General features: G+C 43.1%; 1 protein-coding gene across 1 annotated transcript; it reads right to left on the bottom strand.

Moving 5' to 3' along the window:
- Positions 1 to 277: 277 nt before the first annotated feature.
- On the bottom strand, positions 278 to 19095 carry NUS1 (NUS1 dehydrodolichyl diphosphate synthase subunit). Its single transcript, XM_074150723.1, has 5 exons — positions 18684 to 19095; positions 8744 to 8866; positions 6149 to 6301; positions 1900 to 1999; positions 278 to 1176 (listed from the first exon to the last, which is right to left on the bottom strand). Exons 1-5 carry the CDS (start codon positions 19093 to 19095, stop codon positions 1086 to 1088), a joined length of 879 nt encoding a protein of 292 aa, XP_074006824.1. The 3' UTR covers positions 278 to 1085.
- Positions 19096 to 19495: the final 400 nt, after the last annotated feature.

Raw genomic sequence — 19495 nt, 5'->3', positions numbered from 1 at the left:
CTATAAAGACTTTCAATTTCAAATTCCTTCCAACAATAACAACGTAACTCGAGCAGGGCATTCCACAATGAAGACCATTTAGCTAATATATCTATTTAGTTATCTTGGTTTTGAGATACTGTAGTGCAGCTTCATCTTCTTTCTGCTGCAGGCTCCCATTCCAACTTCTAACGCGCAGTTCAGAACAAACCTAACAAAAGGCTGAAGCAGACGCCCCTACTGGATGCACCAGCACAAGGCATGGGAATGAAACTAGTTTATTTTGAGATTTTTTTTTCAGCAAGTGATGCCAGAGCCTTAGCCAGCTTGTCACCTTAAGTGAGAATTTTACAGGGAAAATAGTTATACAAACAATACATAGTACTGTTTATGCTTATTCCCTATGGAAAACTGACCTGATGCTAAGAGAAGTTTCACTGAGAGCTGTAGGAATGCTTTGATGTTACCTCTTAAAAAAATAAAAAGAGGATGGATAGTGCTACACAGACTGCCAAATCCACTTACCATAGAAGTTCCCATTCCTTTTTATGGAATCTTCTCAGAACTTGATACCTACTGCTGGCTTAGTCATCACAGGCAAGTAGCAGTCTCTATTCTCACAGTTAACAACAGAACTGACCCCTCTGGAATCACGTATTATATAATAAATACATCTGAAGATAAACCAAGTGATTAGCTCTGAAATGCTTGACCATGAACAATTAATAAGAAACAAGTTGACTTGAGAGTTCTTTAGATTTAACAGCTTTCATGGCATGGAACTCCTATTTATATTGTCCTGTAGACTTCACAAGACTTAATTCTTGCATGTTCTGTTGGTCACTTGGACATGAAAGTGAGGATAATTCAACTTGGAACAGCTTTGCTTATAATAACTGTCTTCTTCGTAAAGGAAATCTGTGAATTTCCCCCTCCCCATAGATTCTCACGCATTCACACAGACTCTCTAGAAAGGTAAGACACTTTATTGAATTTGTTGATAAATTAAGAAAGGACTATGAACCAGACGTATGGGTCACAGGTGCTTGTAAACAGACATCAATTCCTTCCCACAGAAAGCCTGACTCCATGTGCTCAGCCAGAGGTCACTTTCCCCAGCGTTGCTCACAGGCTGCATAGTGATGGAGGGCAGAGAAAAAGTCTTCATAGCTGATGTTCAGGTGGGAAGGCAAAGAACTGAGAAACAAAGTTAGGAAAGTTAAAATAAGGTTTTATAAACACTGCACAATTCATATGGCCAGTCAGGAACATCACTGCTTAAAGGAAGCTATTCTCTGAGTAACCTTGTGAAATTGTTCCCAACACTGTTACTGTCACTCAACCCTATCAGCTAAACTAGCTGTTAATATCTTTTCACCCTCTAAGTCAAAGCCTACCCATTAGAGCACACAGGGCACTCCAAATTAGCGATAAAGTTGGAGAAGCACAGGTCTGCCCAGACATTTAAGTGCCCTATAAACACTCTCAGATTTAAGAAATACAGCAACTCTAGTCAGTTCAGTTATTGCCCAAATTGCTAAGTAATCCAGAGGCATGATCATCTCACATTATCCTATTTCCCTTACATCCTTAGTTTCCCTGATAGAAACCTGTAAGCCACTCAAAATCCACATAACGAACACCAACAGAACTGAGACTGGACCACTGAGACTAGATGGTGAAAAAAGTTGTTCCTTAAACCTGAAGAGTAAAGCCTGCTGTTACCTAATTGTGGCTGGAGGAGCAACAATGAATGTTTGACAGGTTTTACTTAATTTTTAAATACCCTCAAATCAATCTCCAGACACCTTTGTTTAGGTAGACCTCCTCTTACGACTATTTCCATAAGGTAAGTCAGATAAGGACTTGTTTAGTTAGATATTACTCCAACCTGTTTCACAGTATTTACAGGCAACTCACACGATCTCTGTCAGTCTGATGTGCCACGGAAGGAATCCTAATGTGCTGTCCACAGGACCAAACTTCAAGACTAAATCAGGATCAGGAAATCCATTTGTACCTGTAAGAACAAGTTACATTAGTTTTTTTCAAATTCAGCAGAAGATTTGTTTTAATTCTAAACCTTAAGCCGTTTGCTTTTTCATTAAATGCATTTTTGTAAACGAAGTGAAGCTCCTGAGGACAAGTTAACTATTAAAAGCCCAAGACAGACTGGTCTCGCACCACCTGAACAGGACCAATTGAGCAAAAGCTTAGGCAGCCACTGCATGCCCAGCTGGACTGTTATTTTATGTTAGGTAGTTTTCAAAAACTTCATAAGCAAGTGACAGAACAGTTACATTGTTTTGAGTAACAGCAAACCTTAATACTGCTGTTCAAACTGACTTATTCTAGTTTTGTCTTGGCAAACTTGATTTTAGTAGCATAGAACATGCTGTACCCTGACCCATACATACTACAGTCCTAACTCAACTACATGGAGTTGCAGTCAAGTAGAGTAAAAGGACTATTACCTAGGACTATTAAGGAGGTTCCGCTGAAGAACAAATCAATTTCACAGACCATCAAGAAAACAAGTTGTAAAAAAATATCCTGTCAGATGAATTGTCCATTTCTCAGTATGGAGCTAGACAATTTTAAAAACAGCTATTACTATAAAACTGTTGCAGGTGACATCTTTCTGGTTCTGAGTGAGGAAGAACAGGGCAATTTATTTTTTTTTCCTGTCACTAACTGGACAACACAACCCATCCCAGAGCAGGGCAAGATAACACTGAAGGACTTCACTAGGTGCCCATGCTCTTACTACCCATACCTTAAAACCCCAGTCACTGTCACTCCACCAGTGAGAGCATCCTACTAATCTTCCCAGGTTGAAGACAATCAGTGACCAAGCACCACTGTCTCCCTTCCATACACTTCTGCCACGCCTGAGCTACTCCAGGCTCAAATTGACAGACAGGCAACAAGCTTAGAATGAACAGCCTCAGTCCAGCTTTCCCTGCTAATTCTAGCAAATTGATTAGGGCAACATACCAAAACCAGTATAGTACCCCAAGGGGACCCAAGAAGGTAAGCTGTTCTTCATGCACCTACCTAGCTCATCTGAAAAGCATTCCAGCAGCCATAACCCTACTTTGCTATATTGCTGCAATTAGTCATGATTATCGCATGCTATGTCTTGTTACCCCTTCCATTGTCCACTAATTCTACAAGTTAACTGCAAGAGTACTTACATTGCATAATGCCTACCTTTAGCAGATAAAGTTTAATACTGCCTATTTGCTCTGAACTTCAGATGTTATTTCTCAATTCTTTCCTCACTTAAACAAAACACAACCCCCAAACCAGTCAAGAACCTTTTACAAGTTTAAGTTTAGTTGTAGAGGAACTTAACTTTGGGAGTATAACAGAACAGGAAAATACAGTCCTATCAGATTTCACTCCACCCAGGTTTTGAAACAGAAGCTGGAGATTTCAAAAAGTTCATATCCTCCCTCCCCACTGAATCATCACAATCATAATCCTTTTACCAGAGGTAAAGGAGCTATTTTCCCAAGCATGTGCATTTCTAAGGAAGGGTGAAGTATTTAGGTATGAGTGCCTTGTGCCATAGTCCAAATCTTATCTCAAAGTTAAAAAAAAATACTTATAAAGCAAAAGCCACTTCTGTGTTCTGAAGCCAGCATGTTAGTATGAAAGAGCTTTGCAGGGAAGCAGTAAGTACTTGGAAGTGGGGAGGAAGTGGGGAGGAAGTGGACAGCTTTACTCATCAGCTGATTCAGTAGCTGAGTACTCCTCAGCTGGCCAGTTCAGCAGGAGGATCTTCAACACTGCAATGCCTTTTCAAACAGGAAAAGACCTTCAGAGAGCCCAGTTAATGCTAATATTTCCTTCTGGTTCCTATCTGAAGGAAAATGAAAACGTACACTGTAGTATTACTGTCAGAACAGCCTACTTAAAACACAGTACTGTGCTTTCCACTCTGCATCCATTTCTCTACCTAAACATATCAACACTACAGACACTTTACACATGGAAGCTCTCTCAGAGCTGCTAGAGTTACAGCACTCTTCAAGTTTAACACACACAAGACAGAAGGATTTGGGAGCAGACTTGGCGGGGGGTGGGGGGAGGGGCACGGTGGGAAGGGAGGGAGGAAAAAAAAAAGGAGGCCAAAAGATATGGACACTCAAGGGACAGGAATCGGGCAACTCCCCTTCTAGGTCATGAGTTCTGAAAGAGGAACATGAAGGAATTTGTTCTCTTCTCCACATGGATTTTACAGGGCAACTTGAAGAGCCTTAATTGGTAGCCATGTTCTTTACTGAGAAGGCAGACAGCAAGTAGAGACTATATAATAATGCAGGTGGCACCTACTTTTCTGAAAACAAGCTGGTTACCTGAGGCATTGCTCAGAAGAAAGTACTCTTACACTGAAGAAAACTCAAGCTGTAAGAATTAGAGCATGACTGGATTAAGAACCATAAAAGCCACATGACAAGCTAGAGCCATACCATTTTAGGACTAGACTTCAGTAACTGCATCCTAAATATGAACAGAAAAATAAAAACCTACATTATCAGGTATTTAAATCAAAATGTGAAAAAACAGAAACTTACAGAAGTCACCATGAACACAAACACTAAAAATATAACTGCTCAAGTACTGCTTTTCAGAACTCACTCTCAACTTAGATCAGTAACTCACAGATGTTTACATTCAATACCTTGCCATTAAGGATGCACAGAAACTAAATTTGCCTACAACTAAAATGAGTAGTTTCATAAGCAGCTGCTAAATAAGTAATGACAGAATAGTTCTTCACCTCCAACTGTCCTAAATATTTAAATCAAGCAAATCAATAAGCAGGACAAGTTAAAGATACTATCCTTAGTTATTAGCAACATAAATCAAGCAGCCTGATTTCAAAGTTTACAGTTTTGACAGATTAAAAGTCTAGGAGATTCTTCTTTCTGTGCTCAGCTACCCTGCATTGCTTGAACAATATATCTGCTCAGTTAAAGACTGGACTTAATGCTTTTAACGTATCCAGACACTTAAATGCACAGACAGAAGATCATAAACAAGTGTTTGAAAAGCTCCAGTTAAACATCACTGGCCGAAATACATATATGTGTATCAATTATCCCCAGTTCTTCATGAAATAAGTGTTTTCAAGAAGCAATTATTCATTTCCTTAAAACGCCTTTGGGGTATAACAGGGTAGATGTTTAAATTACTTCTTCAGGTGCCTTACTAAATATGTATAATAATTCCGTTACAGTGAGATACTATTATGCAGCATGCTGACAACAGAGATAGAATTCAATTTGAAATTAAGATGAAAGTGTCCAAATGGCCACAGTAGTCAGTTTGCAGAGAAATTTAGCTGACCACCTATTTGAAAAAAAATCATCTCTCTGAAGTCCAATTAACGGAAGCCACAATAACGCATCTGCAGACATCCAAGCTGAAGTGTGCAATCTGAAACCTGAACACTGCCAAACTAATTACAGCTGCAATTAACGTGCATGGATCACCTAGGAAAGCTGAGCAATTACTACAGCTCCATAGCGCTACTGGGGAAGTGGAGGCTTGTTCTGAGCTACTCCCAGATGTGAGATTAGGGCAGACCTGCCCTTCTCATAGCTATAGTAGCCATGCACCTCAGTGCAGAGTCAGTAATCTGCGTTAATTAGAAACAAAGATAACTAAACTAGGGTGGGTTATACAGCAGCAAAAGATCAGCCAAGTGCTCCTTCATTTGCACTCAGAGTGGTAGTTAGGCAGCAGAAACAGCTTTAATTGCTATAACTAGACATGGAAAAGCCTCTCTGCCCATACCCAGGTTTGCAGCACACTAACTTGCAAGAAGTTAACTTGTAATAGTCTACTTTCAGGGGATCCCAGCAGTACTTTTTTTCAGAAAGCTCATTGCAGAACATCCCTCAGGGGTTGTAAACTCTGAAGAACTGAAACTCTGCAATTTAGCTTAAGGTTTCCTTTTTCTGCTTAAAGAAAAAGCTCAAAAGGGAATAAACCAGTAAGAAATTTTCAGCAGAAACCTGAAATCAGTGATCATAACTTACCCTGACAGACTAAGCATCAAGATGCATACGTTCTAAGCAATAAATATACTAGAAACCAAAACCTTTACAAAGTGAGTACTCTTTCCCCTCCTCCCCACAGACTATGTCATACTTACTACTTAATAAGTTGTCTAACACATTCACATCCAGGTCTGTGTATGTTCTTTGCTGCTGTGCTACCAACTGACAAAAGTTCTGAGCAGCTTTTACTATGTCTGCTTTTCCATCTTCCGGAGACAGCACCTTCAATGTAGATTGGCAATTTAAAACTGAAAGTACAAAAACAGTTTAAAAGCAACAGAAATATAGTTGTTTTGAACACGCTTTAGATATTGACAGGCTATGACTGAAAATAACTTGTAGTTTACTTCACATATTATACAACTAGTTATAGATATACCTCATTCCTCTCTTACAGAAGTGGGTAAAAGTCTTCTGGATTTGCTGTATTACTAAAGCGCAAGTTTAAGGTGACTATTTTGAGGAGTCTTGTGAAAAGTTGTTTAATTAACATCAGTCTTGAAATGTAGAGTCTTTCAGGGAATTTGCATTGGTTCCTATGCTGTCAGGCAAAGCAGAGAGAGGAAGGTGCCTAGATAGTAATCTAAGGGGTGGCAAGCAACGCAGAAAGACTTGTAGTTCAGGGAAAGGAAAAAAAAAATATCTAATTCCTACCCTAAAAGAGGAAGGTGTTTTAACAGCTACTGCAGACGTTCAAGTGACAACGATTAAGCTGGGGCCCTCCCAGAATATGATCGCAAGATCTTTCAGCATAATTGATGCAAGAGTTACAATATTGATCTACGATTGCTACAGAGAAGCTAGGAACCAGATACAGTACCAGAATTCACCTATTAATCTGTAATTATGTCTGCGACTTAAGAGGTCATTTCACAACAATCTTACTGTCTACACTATCACAAGCATTCTCACACTACATGACTTGCATCATTGTCAGTTCTGCTAAGGTACCCAAGAGGTAAACTCACCAAAGGAAGCAGAAAGCTTAACCCAGCTTGAAGGGTTATTAGTATTTACTTAGGTTAAATACTAGTGTGTATTATACATTAGACTTATACAGAACTTATGATAGTTAGAAACTTAAAAATAGCATCTCTTAAAACTGCAGAACCTGACTGCAAAGGACACAGAATAGAGTCAGAATACTCCTAAGAACACCTAAAATCTCTGTTAGTCTATCCAACACCACCACAATGAAATTAATTGTTCCTTGATATTCTTTGATTTGTCACATGTCCTATGTTAAAGAATATTTCTCTAACAGTACTCGTAAGTGTAAGACGTCATTTTGCTTCTCAGAAAAGGTGAAAAATTGCAGTGTAATACTATGAACTGGATAGATATCAGCCTGTTCAGTTCAAAGTATGAAGTGCTTGATCTGACTGTGCAGCCTTCTTAGAAAGAATGAAAAACTCTAAAAAGAACATAAAACACCTCTGCTTCTCATAGTCTCCAGCTTAAAAAGTTCCTGAGACTTAAGTGTATCCTTTCGGTCAGGAAGTCTGAGCAGTCTTTCAGTAGTTCATTTGGTATGGATGTAAATACCCTGATTTAGGTAAACTCTAGCATACTTAGCTGCAGTTAAGACATTAATAGCCTGTTTAGCCCATTTTCTGCTGGTTATTTTAACCTTCACAGGAATAAAAAGAAATACCATTAAACTCAGGTGTTTCCATGTAAATGCTAGCACCTTAGGCTAAGTTGCTGATAGGGCAAGTTTATTCTACAACATTGGACTTTATACTGGAAATTTGGCACAAAAGGACCTCGCTATCCTATCAGGTCTTGTAGGGGAAGCAAAACAGCCAGCAGCATCTTAAATGCAGCTAGATGTACTACAGCTTGTGAAGTGTAGTCTTTTCTTAAATCTTTGAACTATGTAATACGATTGTCTTAAAATGTGAGGGTTGGTTTTCTTTTTTTTTTATGAGACCTATTTAAACATTATGAGTTGTAGTTCGGAGAGCTGTAAGTATCAGCCTATCCCTCCACGGCAAAGGCCTGCTTTACTAAATACATGCTTGAGATTTACTACATTTTGAACAGACTCCTAGCATTTCTGTTAGTCAACATACTTAAATAAATACTTACAGCAGATAGTATTGAATAAGGAACACTAACCTCCAAACATATTCTGTTTTCCCCTTCTACTACATCAAAAGCTGCTATCACAGAATATTTTATTTATCTTTTTTTAAACTTATGCCCTTTACCTTCCTGGTGACATTATACATTGCCATGACAACTAGCAGTTTTGCTCTTTCCCTTTTTCCTCCCCACTTCAAGGTATAAGTTTGGAAAGATGGAAGTACACGTGTCACTAACTTGACATCAGTTCCCTTACACTTACTCCAGTGCTTCTTCAACTCTCTCAGCAAAAGAATTCATTCAAAGCAGGGAGATGAGCTACACTGATGCATTAAAGGGGTCATAGCACAACAGTTGGCCTAAAGGGAAGATCAGACTACCCAGTAATGATCACTATGGGAAGGAAAGTGCAACACTTCACTATTAGTTAAGAACAAATAAGTACAATGAAAGTTCAATACTAGCCCAGTAAGGCTGCACGTGCTCTGATAATCAATGCTTAATGAAGGGAAAGGTCACTGTACACAGGGAAAAAAGCAGAGTTATGACTTACATACAGCTATTTGAAGTCATACCAACCCACCCCTCACAATTCATCTTACCTTGATCAGCTTTGTCTTGATTTGCAAATTCCACGGTGTACTTGGAACAATCTAGTCCTAGGAGTTCTTGCTGCTGTTTTAAAATTTCATCCATCAATCTTGAATTATTCCTCTTGAAAATACCTTTAAAAAAAGGTTGCATGTCAGCCAAGTCCTATAAAGAATGCTACAAAATAAATCTGACACTAGGCAGGCAGAAAAAAGAATCAGGTAGTCAATACTGGTTTCAAACTGGAGTTCACAAGTACGATAAGAATCCAAAGCAAATGCTACTACATGTGACTAATTTCAATGACCTTGGAAAGACAACTCGTGCTTTTGTTCCTCTTTCACCCAGCCTGGTTTAAATAGAAAGCTGCAACTGCATAAGGGATAGTTTAAGACTTACTTCATTGTCCTTAGTACGCTGGCAATAGTTTGAAATAGCAATACCCTACCAGCACAGGACCACCAAGTCAGACTAACACCAAGTTTCTTTAATGCCCGTGTTGCTGTTGATTTGCAGCTTAAGTCTACTAACACTTACTGCCACACCACTACGGCTGCAGGCTAACAGAGCAAGTCACCAAAAAGAGCCAGAAGACAATCTGTGTATCGGGTCACAATAGCTGTCCACTCCTATGCCATGGCCAATGCCATGGATTTCCTAATAAGAGGATTTCACAAGCTGTATATTCCAAGTAGTTAATGCAGTCCCCAAGGCCTTTTTATACTTACATGTTTATGGTAGACATTTTGAGTGCAGGAGATTACAAAAACTTGCTTAACCAAACATACATTAGTTTCTGTTCTAAAATAAATTCTAGCTCTTAAGAAAGACCCAACACAATTATTTCTAACTAAACGCCACAGTAAAAATTGAGTGTTAACAACTTAAACGTTTATAATGCAAAAGCGTGGCTAGGCATGTTTACTTAGGAACTGATAACGCTTTTATCACGTTGTATTCAGGGGTTGTAACTAAGTGCCTAAGTTTCATTCAGAAATCCTACACCAAGCACCTCTGCTGACCAGTCTAAAAATGCCCACATAGTAATCTTACAAGAAAGACCGAACTTAGAATCATAGAATGGCTAGAGTTGGAAAGGACCTTAAAGATCATCTAGTTCCAACCCCCCTGCCATGGGCAGGGACACCTCTCACTAGAGCAGGTTGCTCAAAGCCCCATCCAGCCTGGCCTTGAACACTTCCAGGGATGGGGCATCCACAACTTCTCTGGGCAACCTGTTCCAGTGCCTCACCACCCTCACTGTAAAGAATTTCTTCCTTATATCTAATCTAAATCTCTTCTCTTCCAATTTAAAACCATTGCCCCTTGTCCTGTCACCACTCTTCCTGACAAAGAGTCCCTCTTCAGCTCTTCTGTAGGCTCCCTTCAGGTATTGATAGGCTGTTATAAGGTCTCCCTGGAGCCTTCTCTTCTCCAGGCTGAACAACCCCAGCTCTCTCAGTCTGTCCTCATAGGAGAGGTGCTCCATCCCTCTGATCATCTTCGTGGCCCTCCGCTGGACCCGTTCCAACAGGTCCATGTCCATTCTGTGTTGAGGACTCCAAAGCTGGACACAGTACTCCAGGAGGGGTCTCACTAGCGCAGAGTAGAGGGGCAGAATCACCTCGCGAGACCTGCTGGCCACACTTCTCCTGATGCAGCCCAGGACACGGTTGGCTCTCTGGGCTGCCAGTGCACACTGCCTGCTCATGTTGAGCTTCTCATCCATAAGCACTCCCAAGTCCTTCTCCTCGGGGCTGCTCTCCAGCCATTCTCCACCCAACTTGTATTTGTGCCTGGGGTTGCCACGTCCCAGGTGCAGGACCCTGCACTTGGCTTGGTTGAACTTCATGCAATTTGCACAAGCCCACCTCTCCAGCCTGTCTAGGTCCTTCTGGATGGCATCCCTTCCCTCCAGCGTGTCAACTGCGCCACCGAGCTTGGTGTCATCAGCAAACTTGCTGAGGGTGCACTCTATCCCACTGTCCATGTCACCGACAAAGATGTTAAATAGTACTGGTCCCAGTACCGACCCCTGCGGAACACCACTCGTTACTGGCCGCCACCTGGACATTGAGCCATTGATTGTAACCCTTTGGATGCGGCCATCCAGCCAGTTCCTTATCCACCGAGTGGTCCATCCATCGAATCCATGAGTTTCCAATTTTGAGACCAGGATGTCGTGCGGGACAGTGTCAAATGCTTTGCATAAGTCCAGGTAAATGACGTCAGTCGCTCTGCCCTTGTCTACCAAGTCTGTGGCAGTATTGTAAAAGGCCACCAAATTTGTCAGGCACGATTTGCCCTTGGTGAAGCCATGTTGGCTGTTTCCAATCACTTCTTTATTCTCCATGTGCCTTAGCAAGGATTTCAGGAGGATCTGCTCCATGATCTTGCCAGGCACAGAGGTGAGACTGACCGGCCTGTAGTTTCCCGGGTCTTCTTTGTTTCCTTTTTTGAATATTGGAGTTATGTTCCCTTTTTTCCAGTCAGTGGGAACTTCACCAGACTGCCACGATTTCTCAAATATGATGGAGAGGGGCTTAGCAACTTCGTCCGCCAGTTCTCTCAGGACCCGTGGATGGATTTCATCAGGTCCCATGGACTTATGCACCTTCAGGTTCTTTAAGAGGTCTCGAACCTCGTCTTCTTGTACTGTGGGTGGTTCTTCATTCCCAGAGCCCCTGTTCTTGCCCTCCGTGACTTGGGCAGTGTGGTTAGGGCCCTTGCCAGTGAAGACTGAGGCAAAGAAGTCATTCAGTAGCTCAGCCTTATCCATATCCTGGGTGACCAGGTCTCCCGTTTCCTTCCGGAGGGGACCCACAGCTTCCCTCGTCTTATTTTTATCCCTGATATATCTATAGAAGTTCTTCTTGTTATTTTTCACATCCCTGGCTAGATTTAGTTCTGCCTGGGCTTTCGCTTGCCTGGTCAGGTTTCTGATGACTCGGACAGCTTCTCTGTATTCTTCCCAGTCTACCTTTCCCTGCTTCCACCCTCTATAGGCCTCCTTTTTGGTCCTGAGTTTGTCCAGCAGTTCCTTGTTCATCCACGCTGGCCTACTGGCTATTTTGCCCGATTTCTTCTTTTTTGGGATGCACCTCTCCTGAGCTTGGAGGAGGCAATCCTTAAATACCACCCAGCTTTTTTGGGCCCCTCTCCCTTCCAGTTCTTTTTCCCACGCTACCTTACCAATCAGATCTCTCAGGAGATCAAAGTCTGCTCTTTTGAAGTCCAGGGTAGCCAGCTTGCTGCGCACCCTCCTTGCTGCCTTATGAATCTTGAATTCTATCATCTCATGGTCACTGCAGCCGAGGCTACCCTTGAATTTGACATTCCCGACCAGCCCCTCCTTGTTGGTGAGGACAAGGTCCAGCGCTGCTCCTTTCCTCGTTGGTTCCTCTATTATTTGTAGAAGAAAGTTGTCGTCGACACATTCCAAGAACTTCCTGGATTTCCTGTGCTCTGCTGTGTTGTCCTTCCAACAGATGTCGGGGTGGTTGAAGTCCCCCATGAAGTCCCCCAACTTGTCCACAATTTTATGATCAGGCTTATGATCCATCACCTCCACCTGATTCTGGGATTAGAAACTGCCACAAACAGTAGTTTCCACATCAGTAGTGGTCAAACAGTGCATAAGCATTGGGTTAAGACCATAAGACATTAGATGTCTTAGACTCTAAGATTCACTTGATTTCCATCCATTTTAAGATGAGGGAAAAAAACTACAGTCAATATTCAGAAAAAGAGTTGGCATCATTAGAAAAGCCTCCCAATCTGGGAAACAGCTGCTCTCTTCTTCCCCTTCCCCACCCAACACTAATTATATCACTTCTTTTCTCATGAAAAGTTGTTGCCTATTCCTGTCAAAGACTGGGAGAACAGATTTAAGAATAGGGATGCCAGCTCTAAAGTAAATGAAGGCATTGAGGATAACGAGTAGGAGAAAAGATTAAGGTGCCTACTGCTCAGTAAAAACGGACATCAGAAAAAGGACTTGGTCCAGCTCTGAAGTGAAGGTCCTTAAAACACACGGTGGATACTGAAGGCATTAGATGTGCTCTTGAGATTTATCTGAATATCAGCAGCATTCCTCTTTTACTGTCCTCATTTATCTCACCAGGTTATTCAAACCCGGGTCCTGTGCTGCTCTTGGAATAGCAGTTTAACAAACTGGAAGATACTGGTAGTTGTACTGTATAGTTGTATGTCTTTCTTGGAAAGACCTCCACACTTAAATTCCAACTAATCCACCAACCTTGACACACCTGCAGAGGAGACCCCAAAGCACATCAGAAGGTCAAACATCCAAACTAACTGAAATCTTCATTTAAAACAAATAGCATTTAGGAACTTTACTCCTTCAGTGTTTTGTCTCTCACTCAGTGCACAAGAAACTTTTTCCTATAGATACATACGACAGCAAATACAGTCCTGCCAGAGGCAATGTATATGAGCCAAATTCACACCTGACTAAAATTAAGTTACACAGTTGTGGCTCAGATACACACCCCCTTCCCTTATAGAATCTCAAACCCCCATTTGTCTACATGGTTCATTTTTTAAAACTTTATAAATATATCCAAGTTAGTTCTGGAAGATGCTGTTGCTAATTTACACATGATAAATATAGTACGCAAAAGTGCACAAGTAGACCAACTCACTGACATTATTCAAGTGTTCCTAAGCAGCGAGACTTAAGTCTTGATTTAATGCGATCTTCCAATTTTGTTCAGTCTTCCACGTAAGTTGAAAGCAAGTCCATAGTATGATTTTAACATTATAGGAAGTTAATGTTTGACAAAAGATATAATAAATTTTAGCAATACAACAGCTGTTTGCTGTTAAGCGGGGAAACTACTGTTTCTAATATGGAACACAAACATGAAATTGTCACTACTGTATTTCATTAGAAACAATTTTTCTTTCTGAAAAGCAGAAACAGTTTTGTTCAGTCAGAACTTTGGAGTCTTTGCAAGCTGGTGCAAATGTCTATATTACAACAAATGAAGTGTTTTAAGAATTATGCATATTTAAGCACTGTAATTCCCTAGCAAGAGTATAAAACTTCAGTTTGGTGTTTTTAACACCAACTTCAGTTGGTGGTTTTGTTGTTTGGTTTTGTTTTTTTTTATTACTGAGAACTTGACATCTGAGCTGTTTCCAGGGATAATTTTTATTTTTACAACACAAGCTGCAAACCTGCTGTTGATCATTAGTTGCCATTACAGCTGAGGCAAACCAGAAGTGTTTTGGCTTCCTGCAGCAGCCCTCTACTACACAGGTCTTTTCCAGGGCACGTGCCTTTGGTTCAGTTTTACAATAGTTCCGAGCCATGCCCCTTTGCCATCAACTGTGGTGTTGCTGCGTTTTAGGGTCAGAGACTGACAAATGCAGTTTGTAACTGAGAAGCTGCAAGTTCAGCAGAAGCAAGGCTCAGAAGTGACAGGAACTGTGAACTGGAGGTGTACAACTGGCACAGAGGAGCACCAGGTGGTATCAACCATTGGTTTGTCTGGCTAGACTACCACAGCCACCACCTGCTAATGCCTTGGTAGCATCTCAAAGTTCAATGTTCTCACTTGCCCTGCTTTTTAAAGCAGCAGAATCTGATAAACACAGACTAAGAGTCATCTCTTCCTTACAAGAGAACACCTTAACCAAAGTTAAGCTTAGGAAAGAATACATTTCTACAGCATTTCAGTTATTTGCCTCTCAACTCCCTTGCAGTACCAACAACTTGTTCCAAAGTATTTAATGAAAACTTTATTGATGGATAGAATTAACACTCAATCAAACTCTCCTGAGTGGCAAAGTAACTTTAACAGAAGGTTAAAGTACGTAACATTGGTCAAAGGCTTCTGTGTCCCAGAAGATACTGTAACTGCTACTATATAATTGCATAATCAGGGTCTCCTGACTCTGAGAAGACCGCTTTAGTTCCTCAGAGATAAGGTCCTGACCGGCATGACAGGCTTTCTACCAAGTGGTATGTTGCCAATCCTATAAGTCCACAGAAAAAAAGTCCTTGATCAAAAACCTAAAATTTTAGTCTATGTGGATTTAATAACCAAAGTGCACACTGTAGCATTAAGTTTATTATGTTTTTGTTGGGTTTTTTTGCATGTCATTGAAAATCAGGAAAATGAAAAGGGCCCCGAAACACCAGAGGCAGTCAAAGCATGTCACCTTACGTCTCCCAGCCTGTGGGGGCTCTCAGTTTTGAGCACTGCAACTCATAGCACCATATGTTTTTTACAGTACAAGATGGTTACTTATATCATGGTCCTCTTGCATTCTGCAAAGACCTTTGTACCCCAGTCTTTCCGCATACTGATCTTCCTGGACCCAGAGCGGACAGCCAAGTACCTGATCACCTTCTGCAATTATTAACACTTGTAACATACTAGGTTCTGTGATTGCCCATGAGAATCAGCACAACTCCAGCCAAGCTACCCTCACAGTTACTGGTACAGCTGCTGTAACATACTAGTGTCAGCTCGGATGCAGCTACTCAGCTTGACACCAAGAACACAGAAGCAACCTTCTATATAGTTTTGTTAAAAATATAGAATTTCACTACTCTAAACAGATTATCTGGCACTTCCTGAGAGAACGTCATGCTTCCTTCTCTTCCTACAGAAGGGGCTAAGGACACATTTTTTATTTAAGCCTTCTACAGGAAACTGAAGCAGTATTTCTCCCAGAAGATGCAACCATGGAAGACTGCTCTTGTAATCAAAGTTTCCTGTTGCAATGAGAAGAATCTCAATACTACAAATATGCAGTAAAGGAAAAGGAAACAAAGTGTACCTCACTCCATCTAACACAGATTCAAAGCACTTGTCATTTTGTTTCCTTCTGCATCCCAGCTAGCATCAGTGGGAACAACGTATCTTTGATAAGTCAATAGTTCGTACAATTGTATGAACACAGAACCTTACTGAAGCAGCTCAGCTGACCAAAAGTCCCACCACCTGGGAAAATAAAAACAAGTGTGTAGTATAATTCAGCCTCACCCTCTGCTACTGATAAGAGCAGCTATACCTCCCTTTATTCACCTACTTTATCCACCTTCATTATACCGGTGCTACTGATGAGGGTTCCAGACATCACTATTATTCAGAATCGGATTCAGCAACAACTGCAACGTCCTACTTAATGACAAGTCTATCTGGAAATGCTGTATGCTCAATCCAAACACCATAAGGAGCTTAGCACCAAAAGAAAGGCAACATATCTGCCATTACCTGAAGTAAGCATATACTTAAGCCATACAAATGACTATTTGCTCACTCTCTGAAACTAGTTTAAAAGGCTCAGCTGACAAGATGCTGTGCAAAAAGCAGTCGTGGCTGCTATCCCAGAAAACCATTGTACACCCATGAAGAACATGCGTGTGTAATGGCAGGCTGTTCTCATCAACTCTGAAAGTTTGGCAGAAACCACTGATTTAAAATGTTTTAGTTGCTCTGCACTGTCTTGACTTCTTCAATTATGTTCCAACAAACTGGAATTCAAGGCAGCAATTAAACCAGCATATTCTGGTATCAAAGGACCAACAGAAGAATAAACTACTGAAAAGCATTATGTCTTGATACTAAAGTCATGAGATCATAGCTATACGTTCAGATTTCAAAGGTGTTAACCTCTTAACGTGCAACTTCAGACTGACTGTAACAATACATGGAAATAGCAGCAAATAATCTCCAAGGTATTTTTTCTTTCTGAAATGCTAACAGAGACAACTGTTCTGCAAGGTTATTTCAGCTACACTGCTCTTCAGAGGATACAACCGTATCATTTCTGGTCATCATATTTACAGTCTTCTAACAGTCAGCCTTTGATCTGACTGGATCTCAACACGTGTACTGGAGAAGCAGAAGTAGCATCTCCTCAATGAAAGCATCAGACACTACAACAGCACTGGCTTCTCCCTGCAGACAGGATCTCAGTGACAGTGGCTACCAAAGCCGTGGCTGGTGCCTTCTCCCTCCTCAGTGCTGAATGGTTACACAGTGAGCAAGCTGAAAACCAAGACCACCAAGAAACACGACTCTCAGCTGGATCTGTTCCTCAATCCAGTTCTCAAACATATAATTTGTGCAGCACAATGCAGGGATCTAAAAAAAGAACTAAGCATACATACATAGCATATTAGGCAATACTGGAGATAGCTTAGTTGAAGTTTGACGGAAGTTAGAGATACTCTACAATAAAAATATCTCTTTTCAGGCTATGAGGGAAACTCTTGCTCTTGGTTGGCACTAACGTTTGCTCTGCAGCATTTAACCTGGTTGAATGCTTTCCAAGTTGACAGTAAAAACTATCAACATGTATATGGCTTTTCAGAAGGTGCTGTTTTCTGTGTCCTTGAAATGTTATGCAAATATTTTATACCATTCCTTGACTTACAAATGAGGAAGTGTTCTCCCACTGAAACACAATATAATCAAGTTCCACAACAGCTTGGCACAGATGGCCAGTTTGAACTGCTAAGTGACTGCTATTAAGCCCAGTTTCTTAATAAGATTTAGAGACTTTCGTGAAAGTCAAGCCAGCTGAGTCTTCCATCACATATAAAGGACCAGACATGAAACAGAACTATTAATGCCAGTGGTTTTAAAAAAAAAAAAAAAAATCATAAATGCCTATGGTCAGGGAAAGGGCTGCATACCTCAGTGCTTTTGCACACTTGACAATAGATTCTACCTACTCACATGGGATGAGCTGTTGAGTCTTTCCTTAAAGACCACTAGAAGACAACTATTACAGACTGCACCTCTAAGCTGGCACAAATCTAGAGTTAATCTAGTTTCCATGACATCTCTGGACAGCCATCAGAAGTGGCTCAAAACAACAGTTAACCACTGGTCTCCTATAGTCTCACCATTGACAGTAAAAGCACAGGGATCTTCAGCATGAAGCTTTCTCCTTTGGAGAAGGCAGAAACAGAACACAGTCCATCCCAGGTATTATTAGCCCTTCTGAGTTGACAGCTTGTCTAGTCTCAGTTAGAGATCATCTCTTAACATCTAGGTAGAAAGTTTTACCTAAGAATACCTTGAAAGCAGCTGGTTTCACCTCCTCAGTAGGAAAGGATAGGTATAAGGAAGATAGATTTGTTCCATGATTATTCCACAGAATGTTAAATCCAAACTCTGAACTTATCTTTAAACTACTCAGTGATGTGGAAACAATGTACCTGCAAGAGCAAGAGTTCAACAGTCTTACCTCTGAGACATGGTAATGAATTAAATCACACACCAGATATGAAAACATACCAAAGTTAACTCTGAGCCAGTGCTCATGAAAACTCAAACATGAAGAAGCACCAAATGCAGATCACATAATTTAATTTTACAACACAGAGACCACGCAGGACACACATGCTTAACTACTTTTCCATCCTGTCTCTTCCCGTAAGAAAGGGTACGATAAAATAGATGGCTACTCTCATTCATCCACTTTTAGAAGTCCAGAAAGAGCTCATAAACAGAGCTAGCAAGAACAAGTAGCCTAAAGCTCTTCTCTACTAACAGCCCACACCCCCCTATAAGGTCATTGCTCTCAGATGCCAGCAGTTCCTGTCAGCCCAACGCTGGGAACAAGGCTCTAGAAAGGCCCCACCATCCGCCCCCTCTGGTGAGCAAGCAGGATCGGGTCACCCCAACCTCGGGGCAGTCCCAGTCTTACCAGGGCCAGGAGCTCTGCACAGGCCAGGCGACTCCGGGGACGGGAATGGAGGTGCCAACAGTGAGACTGGCAACCGGCTCGAGCAGACCCCGGGAGAGGCAGGAGGTCCCCTGACTCCACGCTGGTGGCGCAGCAGGGCCGGGCGGCGCCTGCCGGCCGTGTGGCGCTCCCTAGGGCGGCCACAGCCCGCTCGGGGACCGGAACACCCCCGCGGTACGACGCCCCCCCCCCCCTCCCTCAGTCCCCGCCGCTCACCATTATGGTCGTAGACGCTGACATAGGAGATGCCCACCGCCATGCACCACACCACCAGGCTGGCCATGTCCGCGTAGCTCGGCTCCTCCTCGGTCACCACCAGCCCCATGTGCACTGGCAGCTTCTGCAGGGCCCGTCCGTCCGAGCGCCACCGCTGCCGGCCCTGCACCGCGCCCCCGAGCCGCCGCCGCCGCGCGGCCGCCCCGGCCTTACGGAAGACGAGAGCCCCGGCGGCGGCGGGCGCCAGGAGGGCGCAGGAGGCGGCGGCGGAGGCGGCGCGGCGCCAGAGCCAGGCGCCGGGCCCGGTGGCGGCGCGGCCGCGCAAGCAGGCCAGCAGCGCGCGCTGCAGGCAGAGCAGGGCGCGCAGCAGGGCGTGCAGCGCGCGCCAGGCCAGCCCGCCCGCCCCGCTCATGGGGGAGCTCAACGGACGGGAGCGCGCGCGGGGCAGCGGCGCGGGGCCCGCGGAGGGAGGTGGTGGGGTTAGGAGAGGGGGCGCCTCAGCCGCAGCGCGCCGCCTGCCTCGCCGCCGCCATCCCCTCACGGAGCCCGCGTCCCCCGCCCGGCAACAGCCGCCAGCGCTGCCATCTTCCTGCCGCCCCGCCCGCTCCCTCACCTCTCACCCCGCCACACGCAGGGCGCCGGTTGGCCGCCAGGCGGGCCGGCGTCACTTCCGTCCGCGGGGAGCGAATGACGTGGCCCTGAGGGAAGGCACGGGGCGGGGCTGGGGAGGCTGGGAATGGCACGGGGCGGGGCTGGGAGCCCCGCCCCCGGTAGTGGGCGGGGTCTCGGGACGGGGCAACGCCCCCTGGCGG

Source organism: Numenius arquata, chromosome 7, assembly GCF_964106895.1.
Source record: "Numenius arquata chromosome 7, bNumArq3.hap1.1, whole genome shotgun sequence".
Lineage (NCBI taxonomy): Eukaryota > Metazoa > Chordata > Aves > Charadriiformes > Scolopacidae > Numenius > Numenius arquata.
The sequence above is the reverse complement of the archived record's forward strand: the minus strand, read 5'-3'. Positions and strand labels throughout refer to the sequence as shown.

Coding starts and splice junctions, on each gene's coding strand:
- NUS1 (XM_074150723.1), bottom strand. CDS start 19,095: ATGAGCGGGGCGGGCGGGCTGGCCTGGCGCGCGCTGCACGCCCTGCTG. Junction 2,000..6,148: donor GTTAGACAACTTATTAAGTA/GTAAGTATGACA, acceptor TTGTTCTTACAG/GTACAAATGGATTTCCTGAT. Junction 1,177..1,899: donor ATCAGACTGACAGAGATCGT/GTGAGTTGCCTG, acceptor TTTGTTTCTCAG/TTCTTTGCCTTCCCACCTGA.